Source organism: Triturus cristatus, chromosome 1_2, assembly GCF_964204655.1.
Source record: "Triturus cristatus chromosome 1_2, aTriCri1.1, whole genome shotgun sequence".
Taxonomy (NCBI): domain Eukaryota; kingdom Metazoa; phylum Chordata; class Amphibia; order Caudata; family Salamandridae; genus Triturus; species Triturus cristatus.
In genome coordinates this window covers 706,322,462-706,340,998 of record NC_140580.1, presented here as the reverse complement: position 1 = coordinate 706,340,998, position 18,537 = coordinate 706,322,462, and the positions used below count along the sequence as shown (strand labels likewise).

At 51.0% G+C, this 18,537-nt stretch overlaps 1 protein-coding gene across 2 annotated transcripts in view; it reads left to right on the top strand.

Moving 5' to 3' along the window:
• The window catches only part of LOC146867869 (uncharacterized), a 587,713-nt gene that overhangs the window by 476,248 nt on the left and 92,928 nt on the right, over positions 1 to 18,537 (top strand). For both annotated transcript variants that reach the window (XM_085608579.1, XM_085608578.1), the window contains one exon: positions 11,196 to 11,258. In XM_085608579.1, the coding sequence (XP_085464705.1) occupies positions 11,196 to 11,258 (63 nt within the window). The remainder of the gene's footprint in view (positions 1 to 11,195; positions 11,259 to 18,537) is intronic.

Here is an 18,537-nt window from a genome sequence, read left to right as displayed (position 1 = left end):
TGTTCTGTTGAACGAAGCGTTGACGATGTCCTTGGTCAGAGTCTATATTTGGCAACAGGCTTGTTCTGGATGTCTTTGTATATTCTCTCAGCTTTCAGCGTAAAATCCGTGGCTCCAACTTTAATTAGTTGAACAACTAACATAACCGAGTCAAGAGCTACCATCCATCTTATTTGAAAGGGATTTCTAGAGAAGACTTTGGAAAACAATTGTTTAGGGTAAACAATGTGGTTAATCGGATGGAAAAACCCTCCTAAATAAATTGTATTCCTGCCATTGTTACTACTCCCTTCCTAATGATCTCAGTACAACCATTAGAAGAAAGAGAAATTCTGAGTGGTATGGTAAAAGGGCGAAGAGATGTATCCTAGAGGCAGCCAACTTTGGAACATGGGAAACCAGGTTCAGATTCCTGCCTCAGCTGAACGTCCTATGTTTCTGAGTAAATTACCTAATCTCACTGTACCTAAAAAGATAAATAAATGTATAACTCAGCCTGGCTCTCTTGTGAGGTACTCTAATGCCTTTGGGCCAGGTTCATGCTATAAAAAAACCTGCAAAATAAATAAATACAAGCTCGGATAGCACTTTTAATGACAAAAGCACAAACCCAGGTGATTTGTCCAATGTGGGCGCTCCATCAAATTAGGCCTACTTTGCCAATCCGCTAGAAAAGCTAGGAGTGGGAGGAGGAGCCTAGCGCGCAACCAAGATGGACGCGTAGGCACAGGGCTCCTGAGACCCTCGCAGCCTCCCACGTCTATCCTGGCTATAATCCTGCTATTTTGAAGGAATATTACTAGTGAACCGAAGCTGAGGTGATTCCCATTTTCGGAACTTAAATCGGACTTTGGGAACTCGACTTATTCTGTACTCCAGAAAGAGGCCTGCCCCGCGGCGCCACCCCGGACTCGGGTTGGCACTGTCCCCGAGCTCCAATCGAACAACAACGGTTCCAGAGTCTTGGGCGGGCCCGTCCCCCCCTGGTTTCACTTTCGTTTTTGACTTTCCTCTACGAGTCTGGTGGCGGGCGCTCGCAGTCGCTTTACGTTTGGACCGATCTGTGGCTGTCGAGTGGCATTGACAAAGGGGGCTGTCCATCACTCAGGTGGACTCCCCAGGGTGATCGCTACGCCTAACAGGTATACTGGATCTGCTCTCCCTGCTGTGTAATGGCGGCCCGGCTGGACGGTGACAAGCAAAAGTCTAGAGCTACCCGGAGGGGTGGCTACGTGCAAACGAACAACATGGACCGCTATGCCCAGCAGAAGGGATCTCCCGGTTCGAGTGGGCTTTCGGATGCGGCCAAGGAGGGCCCGTCACCCTCGACGGAATTGACACTGCAAGATGTCATGGGTGCCATCGACGCCATGAAGGCTTCGGTCGGCCAGCAATTCGACTCGCTGGCCCACAAGCTGGACACCGTGTTGATCGATGTCAACTTACTTAGGGCAGACCTGTCGAAAACCAGTGAAAAGGTCAAATCACTCGATCTCACGACATCGGGCCTCAAGACGGATGTCTCTGAACTGCAGACGGAGATCCGCAGTTTGCGGGCCCTCAGCGACCTCTCTGTTAAGAGACTGGAGGATTTTGAAAGCAGGGCCCGGCGGAATAACGTGCGCATCATCGGTGTGCCGGAGAAGTCGGAGGATGGGCCGGTCGATCTCTTTGTGGAAGATCTGATCCTGAACAAACTAGCGCCGAAAGGCCTCAGCAAATTCTTTATGGTGGAGCGGGCACACAGAGTTCCGGGGGGCCGGCCGAGGCCTGGGGCCCCACCGCGACCCATCATTGCCAGGATCTTCAACTTCAGGGACCGTGACGCAATCCTGCAGGCCTCCCGTGTGAATGGCCCGACGAAGTATGAAAGTGTGGACATCAGTTTCTATCCTGATTTTACACAATCGGTGCAAAAACAGCGAATGGGATTTATGACTGTCAAGCGGCGGCTGAGGGACATGGGCTTGAAGTACTCTATGCTTTTCCCGGCCAAGCTACGTATTGAACTGGAGGAACGGACTTATTTTTTCGACCGGCCCGAGGCGGTTGAGGACTGGCTTGACACCTTGCACCGTCGGCGCGGCGGGGAGGAACGAGCCGAGGATGAGGGTGGTGGATCAGCGGATCAAGTGTGAACGAATGACTGGTGGTTCCTAGACAATTTTGTGTTCACCTCCAAATTGGGTTTGATGTATTGTTTTTTCTTCTTTAGGATTGTATCACCCTTCCTTCATCATTGGGAGGCTGCGGGGTATCTGGTGAGATTCTTCCTCCTCGGGGGGTTTTCTTTCTTTCCGCAGAGTAGGTTCATGTTGGGGCGACAGGCACACTGCGAGTTGGGGTGGCTTAATGGTCTTGTGCAGGGGTGCAGGGTGGGGGGTGTGTAACGGGAGTTGGGGGGGTGGCGGTAGGGGAGTTGTTTTTGTGTGGCGTTTGTTTTGTACCAGGCAACCAGTGTGCTGTTTTTTGCTCTCAACGACGGTGGGGTGACCGTTGTGGTGGAAATGGGGGGTAGGGGATTGCGCATTTTAACATGGAATGTCAATGGTTTGGGGGACCGATTGAAGCGAGGGGTGGTGCTACAATATCTGAAACGTCTCTCTCCTGATGTAGTTCTGTTGCAGGAGACGCATTTGGTGGGACACTCATGCCATGCTATGAATAGAAGCGGCTACCGTTTGGTGGCGCACTCTGGTTTTACTACAGGCTCCAGAGGGGTGGGCATTTTGGTTCGATCCTCTCTCCCGCTGGAAATTGATGAGGTGATGCACGACGACCGGGGGCGTTACGTGGTGTTGGTTGGCCGGTGGGAAGGACAGACTTTGTGTTTGGTTTCAGTTTATGTCCCCCCTGGGTTGCAAACCACCACCTTTGCGGACTTGGGAGGGTTGCTGCTTGGGCTCCCGGAGGGCCTCCTGCTGGTAGGTGGCGACTTAAATTCTGTGGTATCGGGCAGAGAGGATCGGCACCCTCCCAGAGACCTCCCCGGGGCGCACTCTTGGCTGGGTGGCTTTATCAACACTATGGGGCTTGTGGACTGTTGGAGATCGATGCATCCGGGGCTCGCCCAATTTACATTTCACTCTGGCGCCCACGGCTCCTTATCTAGATTGGACTATGTGCTGATGCCGGCCGCCCAAGCTCAAATGATCGGGGAGGTCAGACATCTGGCTCGTGGCATCTCTGATCATTCCCCGGTCCTGCTACATTTAGATGTGGTCTTGGGGGCGGGGGGGAGGGTGGCACCGATTAATCCCTGGTATTTGCATGACCCCACAACTCGTGCCCTTTTGGTTAAGTCTCTTGACCGTTATTTTGTAGAAAATCAGGGTTCAGTCTCATCGGCCGTAACATTGTGGGAGGCTTTCAAGGTGGTCATCCGTGGGTAGGCCCTATCCTTGATCTCCCTTGCTAAGAGACGTAAGACTGAGGAGGTGGTACGCTTGGAGTCTGAAATAACTGACATGGAAGAGGATCTCGGGCGGGGGGTCACACGGGATAAACTCCATGCCCTTTGCCTTAAACAATCAGATTATAGGGCGTTGGTTACAGATGCGGCCAAGCTCGCTAGTCGGGAACAACAGGGGCGCTTATATGATGTTGGTGACAAGGCTGGAAAGTTGATTGCATGGCTGGAGAGGAGAGAGCGAGCGAGTCGTGTGGTCCCGGTGATTGTGCGTGCTGATGGTGTGAGTGTTACGGATTCGGGGGAGATTGTGAGCTGTTTTGCGGACCATTTGCGTGACGTCTACTCTCCGGTCTCGGAGAGGCCAGAAGACGACTCTCGTCAACTGCTACGAGATATTGCATTGCCGTGCCTCTCTGTCGATGATAAAGAATTGCTGGATGCGGCGTTGACGAACGATGAGATAGCATCGGCGATTCGCTTGGTCCGTTCAGGAAAGGCTCTCGGCCCTAACGGCCTTCCGATCGAGCTTTACAAGCTTTGTCCAGATAGGCTGGCACCTTATCTCCGCGAGATGTTTATTGCATCCTGAGAGGCCGGCTCCCTTCCGCGTGATCAACGTCTAGCTACTATTGTGGTTATCCATAAAGAGGGCAAGCCGCGTGATTGCTGTGCGTCTTATAGGCCTATCTCACTCCTAAACGCTGAACCTAAGATTCTCGCTAAAGTGCTCGCTAATCGTTTGATTAAAGTCATTGGTGACCTGGTACATCCGGACCAGTCTGGTTTTATTCCGCACCGCAACACCGCGCTGAACCTGCGACGCCTCCACGGAGTCCTCGCGAGAGTTGATTCTATTCAGGAGCCCGCCATTTTGGCGTCCTTAGATGCCACGATGGCGTTCGACACGTTGGGGTGGTCGTATCTCTGGGCGGCGCTGGCTAAGTTTGGTTTTGGACCTGGATTCATTGGATGGGTGAAGTTGTTATACGTGGAACTGCTGGCGCAGGTGGTGGTGAATGGTAGAGTTTCTACCCCCTTTTTGCTTGGGAGGGGAACGCGGCAGGGTTGCCCCCTGTCCCCGCTTCTTTTTGCTCTCGCGTTGGAGCCCCTGGTGGCGTGGCTCCGGTGGGAACCCTCCATGACGGGTATTCGGTGGACACCGACGTTTGAGGATCGCGTGTCACTCTACGCAGATGATATTTTGCTCTATCTCACCTCCCCGCGGAAATCGTTGATAGTGTTATTTGATGTATTAAACTCCTTCGGTCACAATTCATGGCTTGTCATTAATTGGGTGAAATCCTGTGTTTATGTGCTGGTTGGCGACCCCCCTTTTCTCCCTCGTGGCTGTCCGATTCAGATTTCACATTCTGGATTTAAATACCTAGGTATCCACGTGTCCCTGGATCCGGCGGTCCGTTATGCTCTGAATCTGCTGCCCCCGCTCCAGCGGCTGCGGGCCGATGTTGCTCGTTGGCGGAAGCTCCCGCTATCGCCGCTTGGCCAGGCAGCCTTATTCAAAATGATGTCTCTTCCACGCTTTTTGTATGCATTGCAGAATATGCTGGACGTGGTGCCCGCCCGATATTTTAGTGAGGTAGAGAGCCTACAGAGGCAACTAGTTTGGGATGGAAGACCGCGAATTGCTCTCGCTAAACTGACCCTACCGTGGTATGACGGTGGCTTAGCTCTCCCTGATATTAGAAGGTATTATTGGGCGTCCCAGTTGGTGGCGGTGAACCATGGGACATATGGCCCGGCGGTGAACCCCGCGTACGAGATGGATAAGCTACTGTTGCCGGGCAGAGATTTCAATAGGGCGCTTTATTCTACGAAGGGAGGCACTAAATTGACAGGTCCTACGAAAAATGCAGTGCGTGCCTGGCACTGCGCCACCGCTGCTACGGGATGGACGGGCCGTCTGTCTCGTGCGACTCCACTGTATGCGTCTGATGCGTTGGGTGGTTTATGGCGTACTAAGGGCTTTGAGAAGTGGGATTTGATTGGAATTAGTCGTGTGGGGGATCTCTGGACGAAGGGCGCTTTTAAAACGTTTGAAGCTCTTCAGACGGAATATAAACTGAGCGATAGGGAGTTCTTTCGCTATGCGCAGATGCGCCATGCGCTACTTTCCGCTTTCCCGAATCCTGCAGATATCCCTGAAGCCTCCCCGTTGGAAGATCGTTTACTTGATGGCTACCTGCCAGATAGTACTATTTCCCTGATCTACAAAAAACTGATCAATACTCGAGCGGACCTCCTCACACATTTGCGAGAGGTCTGGGTCGCCGATGGCCTAGAATTGGATGATGAGGACTGGGTCGCGGCCATAGCCTCACCGAGGGAGGTTGCCATACCAGCTCGCCTTCGATTTGTGCAGTTAAAGATATTGCATAGGGTCTATGTCACCGGTCCCCGCTTGCTTCACATGGGTTACACAAGTGATGGTTTATGTCGGCGTGGTTGTGGCCTGCTTGGTACTTTTCTTCATATTCTGTGGGAGTGTCCGAAGGTGCTACGTTTCTGGACTGGTGTGCATGCAGTGATGGAGGAGGTTACGGGTGTGGCTCTGCTCCCTGAGGCTCGGCGATGTGTGTTGAATGTGTGGGAACCGACTGACTGTGATGTGGCGCAAGAACGCTGGGTGACTTTGGCCAACATGATCGCTAAAAGAGACATTGCACAGCTCTGGGGTTCCGGTAGGCCCCCCACAGTTATGAAGTGGAAAGAGAATATGGATTGGTGCATGTTCCGAGAGAAGACGGTTTACGTGGCCAGAGGCAAACCTAAGAAATGGAGTAAGATGTGGGGTCCCTGGCATTCCTACCGTAGGGATATATGCACCCCCCCCTTGGTGGTCACACCAGAAGTAACGATGTCCCCTTGACTTTGATGTTCCTGGTCTTTTTCCCCTTTCGCTTTGCAGGATTGATGACCGATCTTTTCCCTGCCCCCCCCCCCCCTGCCCTTCTTAACGCGAGTAACTGTGTAATGGGCTGCATTGTCACTGTTGTCCCCCGCTCATGAGAGATCAAGTCCCTGCTAATGGAGTTCTTCTGCCTGGTCTAAGTTTCCTTTTGTTGTTTTTATTTATAAAACAGTTAATAAGAAACCTTTCTGTAGTGCTGGGTTCAGTTGTGGGCGGCTGCAGCCGTTACACGTGTGGTTCGCTCCTGCTCTCATGATTGCTGTATTATTGTTTTCCTCCCTTTTTTCTACGTTATCGGCCGGCCCAGGCGGTTGTAGGCCCATGACTGTGAATATTTGATGTGTAAATAAAGGTTTAAAAAAAAAAAAAAAAAGCTCGGAGTGGAGCAGCTTCAATCCTTTTTGCACATAAAAAATCTCCAGACCCTTCTCTTGCTTGATATAGAACTCAAATAAGCACCGAGCATAGGATGGAGCTGAATAAAGATTGTGGCAAATCCTGATTTTCTTGATTTTTCTGCAACGTTTAACACCATAGATCACAACATATGGTTAAAATAGGCTAAAAAAACTGGAGGGTGGAGAAGATTGCACTGGCACCGAGTAAATCTTTCAGCCAGTTTGATAAAAAATGCAAAAACCAGGAATACTCATTCATTTCAATCTTCACTGCAAATGGTAAATGCAGAGTAGCATAAGTATCAATGATGGTAGGTGTAGAGGCAGAGGTTGGCATGTGGAGAGTACTACTTGTCAAGATAAAGGTAGATGTAGCCCTAAGATAGTCCCGTGACAGAGGAAGGAGCAAAGGTAGGTGGTGAGGCAGCAGTAAGAGTAGAGGTGGGTGGTAGTGAACCTAGGTGTAGGCGTAAAGGTGAAGGTGTTTGTCAAATTTAAGGGACTAGAGGTATCAGTAGATGTAGAGAGGGTTTCAGAGGTAGAGTTAGATGCAAGGGAATATACTGATTAAAGGCAATGTAGACATCGAGATAGGACTGTAAAGAGGTGGTTGTAAAGGTAGGAATACAGCATCCGGTGTTAAAGCAATTGGAGGACCACATATTGGTTAAGAAGTATGAGTGAATTCATGAACTTATTGATGTGAATTAATTAAGCTGTATTGTGCCGGACTGCATTGTAAGTACAGCTGTTTGCACTGTATTCAAACAATACACAACATTTTTTGGTTTGTTAAATCTCATGCACCAGGGCAACCTACCTGCGCACCCAGAATCGTTAAAAAATAACCCATACAATGGACGAGGAGACATCAAAGTGGTTTCAATAGGTCCACAAGTGGTTTGAGATTGGATATTTCACACATTGGTTTCCCATTTCAAATCTGCATCAACGCTTTTCTGACCTTACATGGATGCAGATTTCTGACTTTTCTGAATTCACAAAAATGTTCAATATTATGCCTAGGAATAGGCAACAGATGCAGGTTTCCAGGCACAATACTGAAAAACCTTTGTGAAATCCATTTTTCCCCTAGGGAGAAACCCCTTCACCAACAGCCCGACTTGTTTTTTAGTTGTTCCCTTAAACTTACCCCTGCCAAAAGGTATTTACTCCTCTCCTCAGCTTTTTCATGGTGGCACGGGACATTGAAGTTAGTGAATACTCTTATGTTCCCCAAATCACAGGGCATTCCCACCCTGTAACAGCCTTTCTCCACCAAACCCAGACCCCTGCATGGCAGTCCTGGGCAGGAGATGAATGCAATGTTGGTTGCCACAGGGAGAAATCTCCCAGTGCCTCAGGCACATTTTTGGTTTGTTCTGCAGAATGAAGCCCCTGGTCTGGGGGTTGTATTCTGCAGACAAACACAAATTCCGAGTCAGCTACATCAGCATGGCCTGGTCCTCATTCAGCTGTGCCTCCATGTGCATTTACCACACCCAGCGGCACAGGCAATGCAGGACCCGAGAAGCCTGCCAGCAAGGGTTTCTCAATATGGTGTGCTGTCCTCCTCCGTGGATGAGACAGAGGCAAAGGTCTCCGCTACCTTGGAAGAAGAAAAAACAATGCCAAGCAGACTGTATCAACACATCAGCTTGCCTGGCATCCAGCTGCACCCAAAGTTCTTCTGTCCCAGTGGTGGATGCCCTTTAGGCACATAGATTGTCGACTGTCAACCAAACTCAGAATGCCTCTGCAACAGTCCTGCTGAAAAATTGTCTCCTCTTACAAGAATGGAAACCCTTCTTAGAGGAGTTGGTACTGCCTCAATAAGATTATGGGGAGCTTACTGCAAGCTATTAGAATTATTCCACTAACAGTATAATTGCTCAGCAACTTTCATCAGATCTTATGAAAAGCAAAGCTACTTTGATAGAAGTGCTGTCATTGTCAACTGAAGGGTATTACAACTCAAACGAGGAGTTCATGTTCTATTCCAGTATTAATATAGTTACTGTGCCGAGTAGGTTGGATGATTCTTAGTATTAGCAATGTTGAAAAGTTGAAGGCTAAAAAGTTGGATCAGCTAGAATTCAGACGCATGATATGCAGATCACATGCAGATGTCTGCAGCAGGCATATGACCAAATTACCAGGCAAAAACTAGAAGTTGACTTCTTATAGATTTAACAAAAACCACTAAAGGAGTCACAATAACCCATCAAGCTATGTTTACCAACAGGGCAATGCTTTAGGAAGCGATTAGATTTGAATGGTGTGCCATCAAAAAACAAATATACTTAAATATGTGTAACTCCCACACCATTCTGCATACAGCGAAGTCTATCAAATAAGGTAGATTGGAGATTTCTCTGACTGGTGCTTGTAAAGGGCTAGTATTAGCCACTTACTGTCCATCAAGGGGAGACTGGTTCAGTTGCTCGCAGACAACACCACTTCCATGTGTTACTGCACACACAGGGTCTTAGATGGAGTCATGGAAGCTTTGCCAGGAAGCTTTGCGCCTCTGGAAGAGGCTGGACCGACATGGAATTTACTGGTGGTGACCCACCTGACAGAATCTTTGAATCCCAGGACAAACGGGATCAGCCGTCTGCACCTAGTGGATCATGAGAGGTAGTTACACACAGAGGTTGTGAGAGGTCTCTTCTGTGAATTGGGAGACCCTTAGCTAGATCTGATGCCACCGCCAAGAACGTGCAATGTCAGCATTTTTGTGCACTGCGTTTTTCACTTTCTGCCTTGCGTGTAACTCGAGACTCCTCTATGCCTTTCCACCATTACCACTCCTACCACGAGTTCTGAAGAAGATCAGGAACAACCGGGCCAAGGTCGTCCTAGTAACTCCAGATTGGGCAAGGAGTGTATGGTAACCAGAACTCACACGCTTGAGCATATGTCCTCCCGTCACGCTGCCTCTCAGGAAGGGCCTGGTGTGGCAGCAACAGAGAAGGGTTATGTGCATCTGGGCCTCCGCAATCTCTACCTTCTTGCTTGGAGAGTGAACAACTTTGACCTTACTCCGGAGGTGGTTGATGTCATCTTGGCAGCCAGGCATTCTGACTCTGCAGACTCTGGCATCTTTTCTGGCTAAAATTGTGATGCAGTTCCATGTCGGTTAAACCACCACCCTGCTGGCATTCTATCCTCCACCTCACCCCTCTAAGAAGAGACTCATTTGGACCCCAAGAGAGTGCTGAGCTTCTACACAGATCGTACCAAAGACCGACAGGTGGACGATCAGCTCTTTGTAGGGTTCGATGGTATGAAAAAAGGCAAGGCCGTGCCGATGAGAACCAAGTCCTGCTGGATAGTGCTCTGCATTAAGATCTGCTACGCATTGGCTAAAAAGCAGCCATCTGGGAGGACTGTGTGCTCATTCTGTAAGGGCCAAAGCTGTAACAACTGCCCTAGCATGTAGAGTCCCTTTCCTAGATATAAGCCAGCAGCTACTTGGCATTCCTCCATACGTTTATGAAGCACCCATGTCTGGTCAGTCAGGTATCCCCAAAAATGCATTTTACTCGCACAACTTTCTTAAGTCTATTTAGAGACCCACCTCCCGTCGTTACTACTTTGGTATTCAAAAGGGGAGGAATCTGCAAATAGAAGTCTCTAGCAAAAGAAAAAGTTCTTTACCTTTGTGCTCTTTCTGCTAGAGACTCTAGATAGTTGCAGATTCCTCACTGACCCTCCCATCCTCCCTGTTCTGTGATTGGACTCCATCCATTAAGATCACATGTCTAGGAATCTGCACACTGATCATGACCAATTTGCTCTTGGGAATCTGCATCTGGGGATGCAGACAGCCTCAAAAGCAACTGAGGCACCAATACGGGCCCCACACATCATTTCTGGAGCGGAACGGCGTCAGTGCGGAGCCATATAGCACCAACTGATGGCACACCAAGGTACTACTGAAAAGTTTACTAACGTAGCCTGACGCCTGGAGAATATGCAAAATGTAAGGAATATGCAGCTAGATACAGTCACTACCAGCAAGCTCATTACAGAAGGTAAGTAACTTGTTCATTTGATTTGAATGTATTCATTTATGGATAATAAAGGCAGCCAGTATAAGATTATAAGGGATGGTGGTTGTATGTATTCACGTTTGTTGAACTGTAGTGATTGTTTTACGTCTTTGCTCATACCTGCTACAATTTGCTGTTTGGTACCCAGTGTAGAAACAATTCCACAAGTTTTGTGGGCCCTCTGAGGAATTTGGGTTTTTTTCTTTGTAGGACTGTGGTAGAGAATGAGTAATACAGTTTTACATCATTTTCATTTGACAGAGAAGTGGAATATGCAGATGCCAGTTCCATGTTGGGGCAATTTAGAGAAATGATAATGATTTAGTCATGCAAAATTGACAGACTAAAGTAAGCCTTTAACTCATCAATTTATGAACAACGCTTATGCTTTTATCTAGACCACGTCAAGACACCAGATACAGAATGAAGATTTTCGTGCAGCCCAGGTAGCACAGGATGAGGTAAGAGGAATATTATTTGCAGTCTTTGACATTTGTGTCCTCCCAAGTCAGAAAATTCCACTCAGGTCTGCCATAGGGTTTAAAAGTTGCAAAAAGAACAATTGATGGATGGAATGCTGAACAATGTCAAATGCTTACTCCTAGTCAGAGATCTGGGCCTGAATGCATCCTTTTTTTCTCACCACGCCATTCAAGTTTGGACCCAGCCATATGCAAATCAGTCTTGACCCTGCTCCCCATGGGAACAGTCCAGCCCGAACTGCCAACTGGTTCAAGCTATCCTAGGTGATATGGGGTGATACCCCAAAACCGCTCCTAGGATGCTTATTTCCGGTCGAGGGAGGACCTGACCTGACAGTTTAGGCTGGACTGTTCCAATGGAAAGCAGGATCAGGGCTGATTTTAATATGGCTGAGTCCAAACTGTGGTGGCATGGTGAGCAAAACAGCTATGGATTTAGGCCCAGATCTCTGACTGGGGGTAAGTGTTTGACATTGTTCAGCATTCCGTCGATCACCGGTTCTTTTTACATAGGGTTTAAAGTGCTATCGTTTCTGACACCGGTAATGTACACTGATTCATAGCTGACCAGCTTTGCCAAATTATAATAATTCCTTTGTAGGGATGGGAGGGTGTAATAAGCATAATGTTATTTGGGGATGTGTGGTGTTCCTAGAGAAGACTGTTAATGTAGAACATCTACTGCAGACAATGTTGTGCTGAAGATGACCTTACTTTAGGTTGACTTCTTGTGTGGAAGGTAATGGACTCAACTTTAGAAAATAAAGCATCCGAAAGGTCAACATCAAAATCAAAAACCTCAAAGGTTTCCGTTGGAATGATTATAGTTTTTACACTGATATATTGACACTTCCATAATTTAGTAGGAAAAAAATTGATCATCTAATGGTTACACAGCAGAAGAGGTGTGTGTGTGTGGGGGGAGGGGGTGAATAGTTCAACAGAAGAGAAAAAGTGGGACAGCTGGGAATAGGAAAATCAGGATCATTGATGGTTGGTATGGCGAGGTCACGACCTCCTTCCTCCCCGCCCCGTTTTTCAGTAGAAAAGACAGGGGCAGGAAAAAGGGCAAATGAGCTCTCGAAAATGTAATGTTAAAAAAAAAATTATGTAGTGTACTAGCCTCTTTTAATTGCGTGCTGGTATGCATACCTCATCTTCATATTTGGTCCTCAAAAGAAGTAAGATTTCTTCTAAAGATTGAAGGAGCCGAGAGGAGGAGCCTAGCGCGCATCCAAGATGGTCGCGTGAGCACAGGGCTCCCCGGACCCTCGCTGCTCCTCGGAATTTATCCTGACATTATCCTGATATGGTTTACGGAATCTGGAAGATGAAGACTGGCTGAACACGGATCTCCTTTCAGAAATCGAATCGGACCTGGGAATCCTGATTTATCGTGGTCTGAACTTTTGGGACCCACCCGACGGCGGTGCCCGGGGCGAGGGTGAACCGTGGAGCCGGGTCGTAATTGAACAACAGCGGCCGCAGCGCTGTGCCAGTGGCCGCTCCATCACTTTCGGTTTCACTTTTGGACTTCAAAGGGGCTGGACGGCGGAATCGCTTGGTGTGGCTGGGTGTTTCCTTGGCCTCTGCGTGAGGCCTTTGTCTCCGCCTGCCACTAGTGTGCCCATTGCCTTTGGTCCCCTCGCACCGCTATACTGCGGACTCTGGTGAGGCGCCCGTCTGCGGTGCCGGTGCCCATTCGACCCTTGATCGGCGGTCCCCTTCGGTGTACGTGGCCCACATGGGGGGCAAGGGGGGCCCCGAGGGGCGTAGGACTAAGGCTTCCCTCCGCGGGGGACCGGTCCAGGTTAACAACATGGACCGCTACACTCAAGGCAGAGGGTCCCCTGGAGCGGCCGGCGCCCCCCCAGACGCCGCCGGTGGTGGCACGTCCGTCTCTCCGGAGCTGTCCCTGCAGGACATCATGGGCGCCATTGATGGCATCAGGGAGACCATCGCCACGCAGTACGAGGCCTTGGCCCGTAAAATCGACACGGTGGCAATTGATGTCACATTAATTCGGGCAGATCTCTCTAAAACCAACGAGAGGGTTCAAGCGCTCGATGTGCGGACCTCCACCCTTGGTGCGGCTGTGTCGGACCTGCAGACCACTCTTGGCGACATCAAGATGGCCAACGATCAGATGGCCCGGCGGCTGGAGGACTTCGAGGGACGGGCCCGACGCAATAACATCCGTGTCATAGGCGTACCGGAGTCCTCCGACAACCGCCCGGTTGACCTCCTGGTCGAGGAACTCATCCTCCAACACCTGGCCCCCGCTGGCCTAAGTAAGTTCTTTGCCGTGGAGCGGGCCCATCGAGTTCCGGGCGGTCGGCCGCGGCCGGGGGCCCCCCCGAGGCCTATTGTGGCCAAACTGTTCCACTATAGAGACCGAGATGCGATTCTGCAGGCCTCACGGGTCCACGGCCCGGTTCTTCATGAGAACTCGTCCATTAACTTTTATCCAGACTTCACCCAACTTGTCCAGAAACAGCGGATGGGTTTCCAGGGGGTGAAGCGTCGTCTCCGTGACCTGGGCCTTAAGTACTCTATGCTTTATCCCGCAAAACTCCGAGTGGAACACGAGGATCGGACTGCCTTTTTTGACTCTCCTGCGACTGTGAGTGACTGGCTGGACTCGCTGCCGGACAGAGGTGACCGGCCTGGGCCCTCTGCCGGTGCCGAAGGTGACGGGTCCCCTTTGGAGTGACTTTTGGTCCTTGACTTTGCCATTTTGCACTGTTCAGCTGGGTTTTACTTCTTTTGTTCATTTTGTCTCACTATGACCTGTGTGGGGGGCGGGCGGGGACGGGTCCCTTTCCTCCTCCGGGGTCTTTTCGTAGAATGGGGTTTGTAGGGCGACAGGCACACTGCAAGTTGGGGTGGTTTTTTGGACCGCAGGGGTGCAGGGTGGGGGGAGTTGGATTTGGGGGGGGGTTGGGGGGAGGGAGGGGTTGTTGTGATGTGTGTTTTTTGTTTGCAGGGCGAGGTATTGATTTTTGTCCAGTTTCGGGGGCTCTGCTATTGGCTGGGGGACCTTTGATCTATTGGAGGGGATGGGGGGAGACGGGTTGAGGCTGATGTCATGGAACGTCAATGGGTTGGGTGACCGTATCAAGCGGGGTGTAGTACTGCAGTATTTGCGTCGTCTGATTCCTGATGTGGTGTTTCTACAGGAGACGCATCTGGTTGGTAATGTTTGTCATGCAATGAACAGGGGGGGGATACCGCCTCGTGGCCCATTCTGGTTTCACCACTGGTTCTAGAGGGGTGGGCATTCTCCTGCGATCCTCACTTCCGTTAGAGATCACCAGGGTAGTCTCGGATGATAGAGGGCGCTATGTGTGTTTGACTGGGAGGTGGGAGGGGCAGTCCATTTCCCTGGTCTCAGTTTACGTTCCCCCGGGCCTCCAGAACTCCACCTTCTCGGACTTGGGTCGAATGCTGCTTGAACTTCCGGACAGTCTTTTGCTTATGGGCGGGGACTTCAATTCGGTGGTTTCGGGTGACCTGGATCGTCACCCGCCCAGGGCCCTCCCCGCTGCCCAGGCATGGCTCGGCGGACTATTGGAGACCTTCGGTCTGGTAGATAGTTGGAGATTGATGCATCCGACACAATGTCAGTACACCTTTCACTCTGGGGCGCATGGGAGTCTTTCTAGATTAGACTATTTCCTTATGCCCGCGGCACAGACTGCTCGGATTCGAGAGGTTAGGCACCTGGCGCGGGGTATCTCCGATCATTCCCCGCTGTGGCTGCTCTTTGACACCGGGTCGCGGTCTGCAGGGCGGATCGCTCCCATTAACCCGTGGTACCTGCGAGACCCTACGACTCGCGACAGCCTGGTCAAGTCTATGGACCAATACTTCCTTGAAAACGAGGGGTCGGTGTCGTCCGCAATGTCCCTGTGGGAAGCCTTTAAAACCGTACTCCGCGGACACGCCCTCTCCCAGATAGTGGTGGCTAAGAAGCTCAAGAGTGAGGCAGTGGTGAAGCTGGAGACTGACATCTCGGGGCTGGAGTCGGCCTTGGAGGCGGGTGTCACTCCGGACGGGCTCCACGCCCTCAGCTTGAAGCAGTTTGAATACAGGTCTCTTGTCACTGATGCTGCCAAAACTATGTATAGGGAGCAGCAGGGTCGATTGTATGACGCCGGGGACAAGGCGGGTAAATTGATTGCTTGGCTGGACAAGAAGGAGAGAGTGAATCGTGTGGTCCCGGAGCTTCGGGTCTCGGATGGAGTGTGTGTGACTGAGCCTGGTGAGATTGTGGAATGTTTTGCTGACCACCTCCGGGCCGTGTACTCCCCGGTGACTGATAGGGATGAGGAAGACTCTCGCCTTCTGCTGCGGGATATTGCTTTGCCCGGCCTGTCCGTCGAAGACCGTGAACAGCTGGACGCCCCCTTGTCTGTTGACGAGATTGCAACTGCGATTCGGTCCCTTCGCTCTGGCAAGGCTATGGGTCCCAACGGCTTGCCTATTGAGTTGTATAAGTTGCGCCCGGATAAACTCGCGCCTTTCCTCCGTCGTATGTTCCAGGAGTCCCTTGAGGCGGGTTCCCTTCCCGCCGACCAGCGTCTGGCTACTATAGTCGTGATTCCCAAGGAAGGTAAGCCGCGAGACCGCTGTGCCTCCTACAGGCCTATTTCACTACTAAACGCCGAGCCTAAGATACTGGCTAAAGTCCTCGCCAATCGTTTGTTGAGCGTTATCTGTGATCTGATCCATCCTGATCAATGCGGCTTCATCCCTCATCGTAACACCGCTCTTAACCTGCGGCGTCTTCATGGCGCCCTCGCTAGGGCGGAGTACCTCTCCGAACCAGCCGTACTGGTTTCTTTAGATGCCACGATGGCCTTTGATACCATCGAGTGGCCATTCCTCTGGGCTGTCTTGACCAAATTCGGCTTTGGGGAGGGATTTCTTGGCTGGGTGAAGCTTTTTTACACGGGACCAATGGCTCAGGTGGTTGTTAATGGGCGGGTCTCTCGGCCTTTCGCTCTCGGTAGGGGTACGAGGCAGGGGTGCCCGTTGTCCCCTCTGCTCTTTGCTCTCGCCTTGGAACCACTCGCTGCCTGGCTCCGCTGGGAGCCCTCGATCAGAGGGATCCGGTGGGCCCCGGGCTTCGAGGATCGGGTCTCGTTGTATGCGGATGATATTCTTTTGTATCTTACCTCGCCGCGGCGGTCGCTTAATGTTCTCTTTGATGTTCTTACTTCCTTTGGGAGAAATTCGGGTCTGACGATCAACTGGTCTAAATCCTGTGTCTATCCTATCTCCGGTTGCCCTCCTCTCTTGCCGCCTCGGCTTCCGATCCAACTATCTCTGTCCGGCTTTAAATACCTGGGGGTGTACGTCTCGTTGGACCCGGCGGTTCGCTATGAACAGAACCTCCAGCTTCCACTTCGGCGTTTGAGGGAGGATACGGCTCGGTGGTGTAAGCTGCCCTTGTCCCCGCTTGGTCGTGCAGCACTGTTTAAAATGATGTCCCTTCCCAGATTCCTCTATGCACTTCAGAACTCCTTCGATGTCATTCCGGTGGCCTACTTTCGGGAGGTGGAGAGCCTGCAGAGGAGACTGGTATGGGACGGGCGGGCGCGTATCGCTCTGGCAAAGCTTACTCTCCCCTGGTACGACGGGGGCATCGCGCGTCCCGACATTAGAAGGTACTATTGGGCCTCACAGCTATCGGCCATTAACCATGCCACGTATGCGCCTGGCTTGAACCCGGCATATGAGATGGATAAATTCCTGCTTCCCGGCGGTAACTATAATAGGGCGCTTTACTCCCGCTCGGCTGGAAGGACCCTTACGGGCCCTACTAAGATTGCGGTAAGGATCTGGAAGGCGGCTAATGTAGCCATGGGCTGGAGTGAGCGTTTAACATGTGCTACTCCTTTATTTGCCTCCGACCGACTGGGAAGCCTCTGGACAACGAAAGGCTTTGAGCGTTGGGACACGATCGGTATTAGTAGAGTGGGAGACTTATGGATTAAGGGCGCGGTTAAAACCTTCGCGGCGCTCCAGAGCGAATACGAGCTCACTGAAAGGGAGTTCTTCCGCTACGCCCAGGTTCGGCATGCCCTGCTCTCGGTCTTTGGGGAGGGGACCAAGATCCCGGCTTCTTCGCCCCTCGAGAACCGCATACTCGATGGTCACGTTCCCGACAGTACTATCTCTCTAATTTATAAAAAACTTATTAATAATTGGGCTGACCTCTTGGTGCATCTTCGGGAGGCATGGACGGGAGACGGGGTGGAGTTGGACGATGAGGACTGGCAGTCCGCACTGTCGTCCCCCAAGGAAGTGGCCATCCCGGCCCGTCTCCGTCTGGTCCAGCTTAAGATTCTCCACCGGGTTTACGTGACGGGTCCCCGTTTGGTTTCGATGGGATTTTCTGAAGACGGGCTCTGTAAGCGGGGCTGTGGGCTTAGTGCCACCTTTCTCCATATCCTTTGGGAGTGCCGCGAGGTGGCGGAATACTGGCGCCGGGTACATGTGGTTATGGGACAAGTCACCGGGGTTGCTCTGCTGCCGGAGGTGCGTCGCTGTGTTCTGAATGTGTGGGAGCCCAATGATTATAACGCGGCTCAGACTCGGTGGGCGGCCCTGGGGAACATGATTGCCAAGAGAGATATAGCGCAGCTTTGAGGTTCCCAGCGGCCTCCCACCGTGTCTGTATGGAAGGAGAACATGGACTGGTGCATGTTCTGAGAGAAGACTGTGTATGTGGCTCGTGGTAAACCGGGGGCATGGGGTAGAATCTGGGGGCAATGGAACGAGTAGCGTGGAAATATCTGTGCTCCCCCCCTGGTGGACATTTCCGAGGTTGCCTTGTCCCCCTGACCCTTGATGGTTCCTCGCGTTTTTGGAATATCCGAGTGTAGACCTGGTTCTCCCGTGAACCCCCTGACCTCTTAGTCCTCCTTCCCCTTGACCGCCATCTGGTGGTCGGATGTAGAGTCCCCCTGCTGTAGTCTGATGCCCACTTTATGCCACTATGCCTCGCCTTTTGTTTTTAGTTGTTATTTATGTTAAATCTATGTATCCTGATTCCCTAGGAGTATCCGGAGCTTCTGTAATGGGCTGGGGCCCAGGGGTCGGTTAATGACTTTAACAATGTATGATCCTTTCTGATTCTAGCGGCCGGCCCTGGTGGTTGTAGGCCCATGCTTGTATCCTTTTTACTGTTCAATAAAATTTAAAAAAAAAAAAAAAAGATTGAAGGAGCCTCCTCTTTGACCACCTCAAT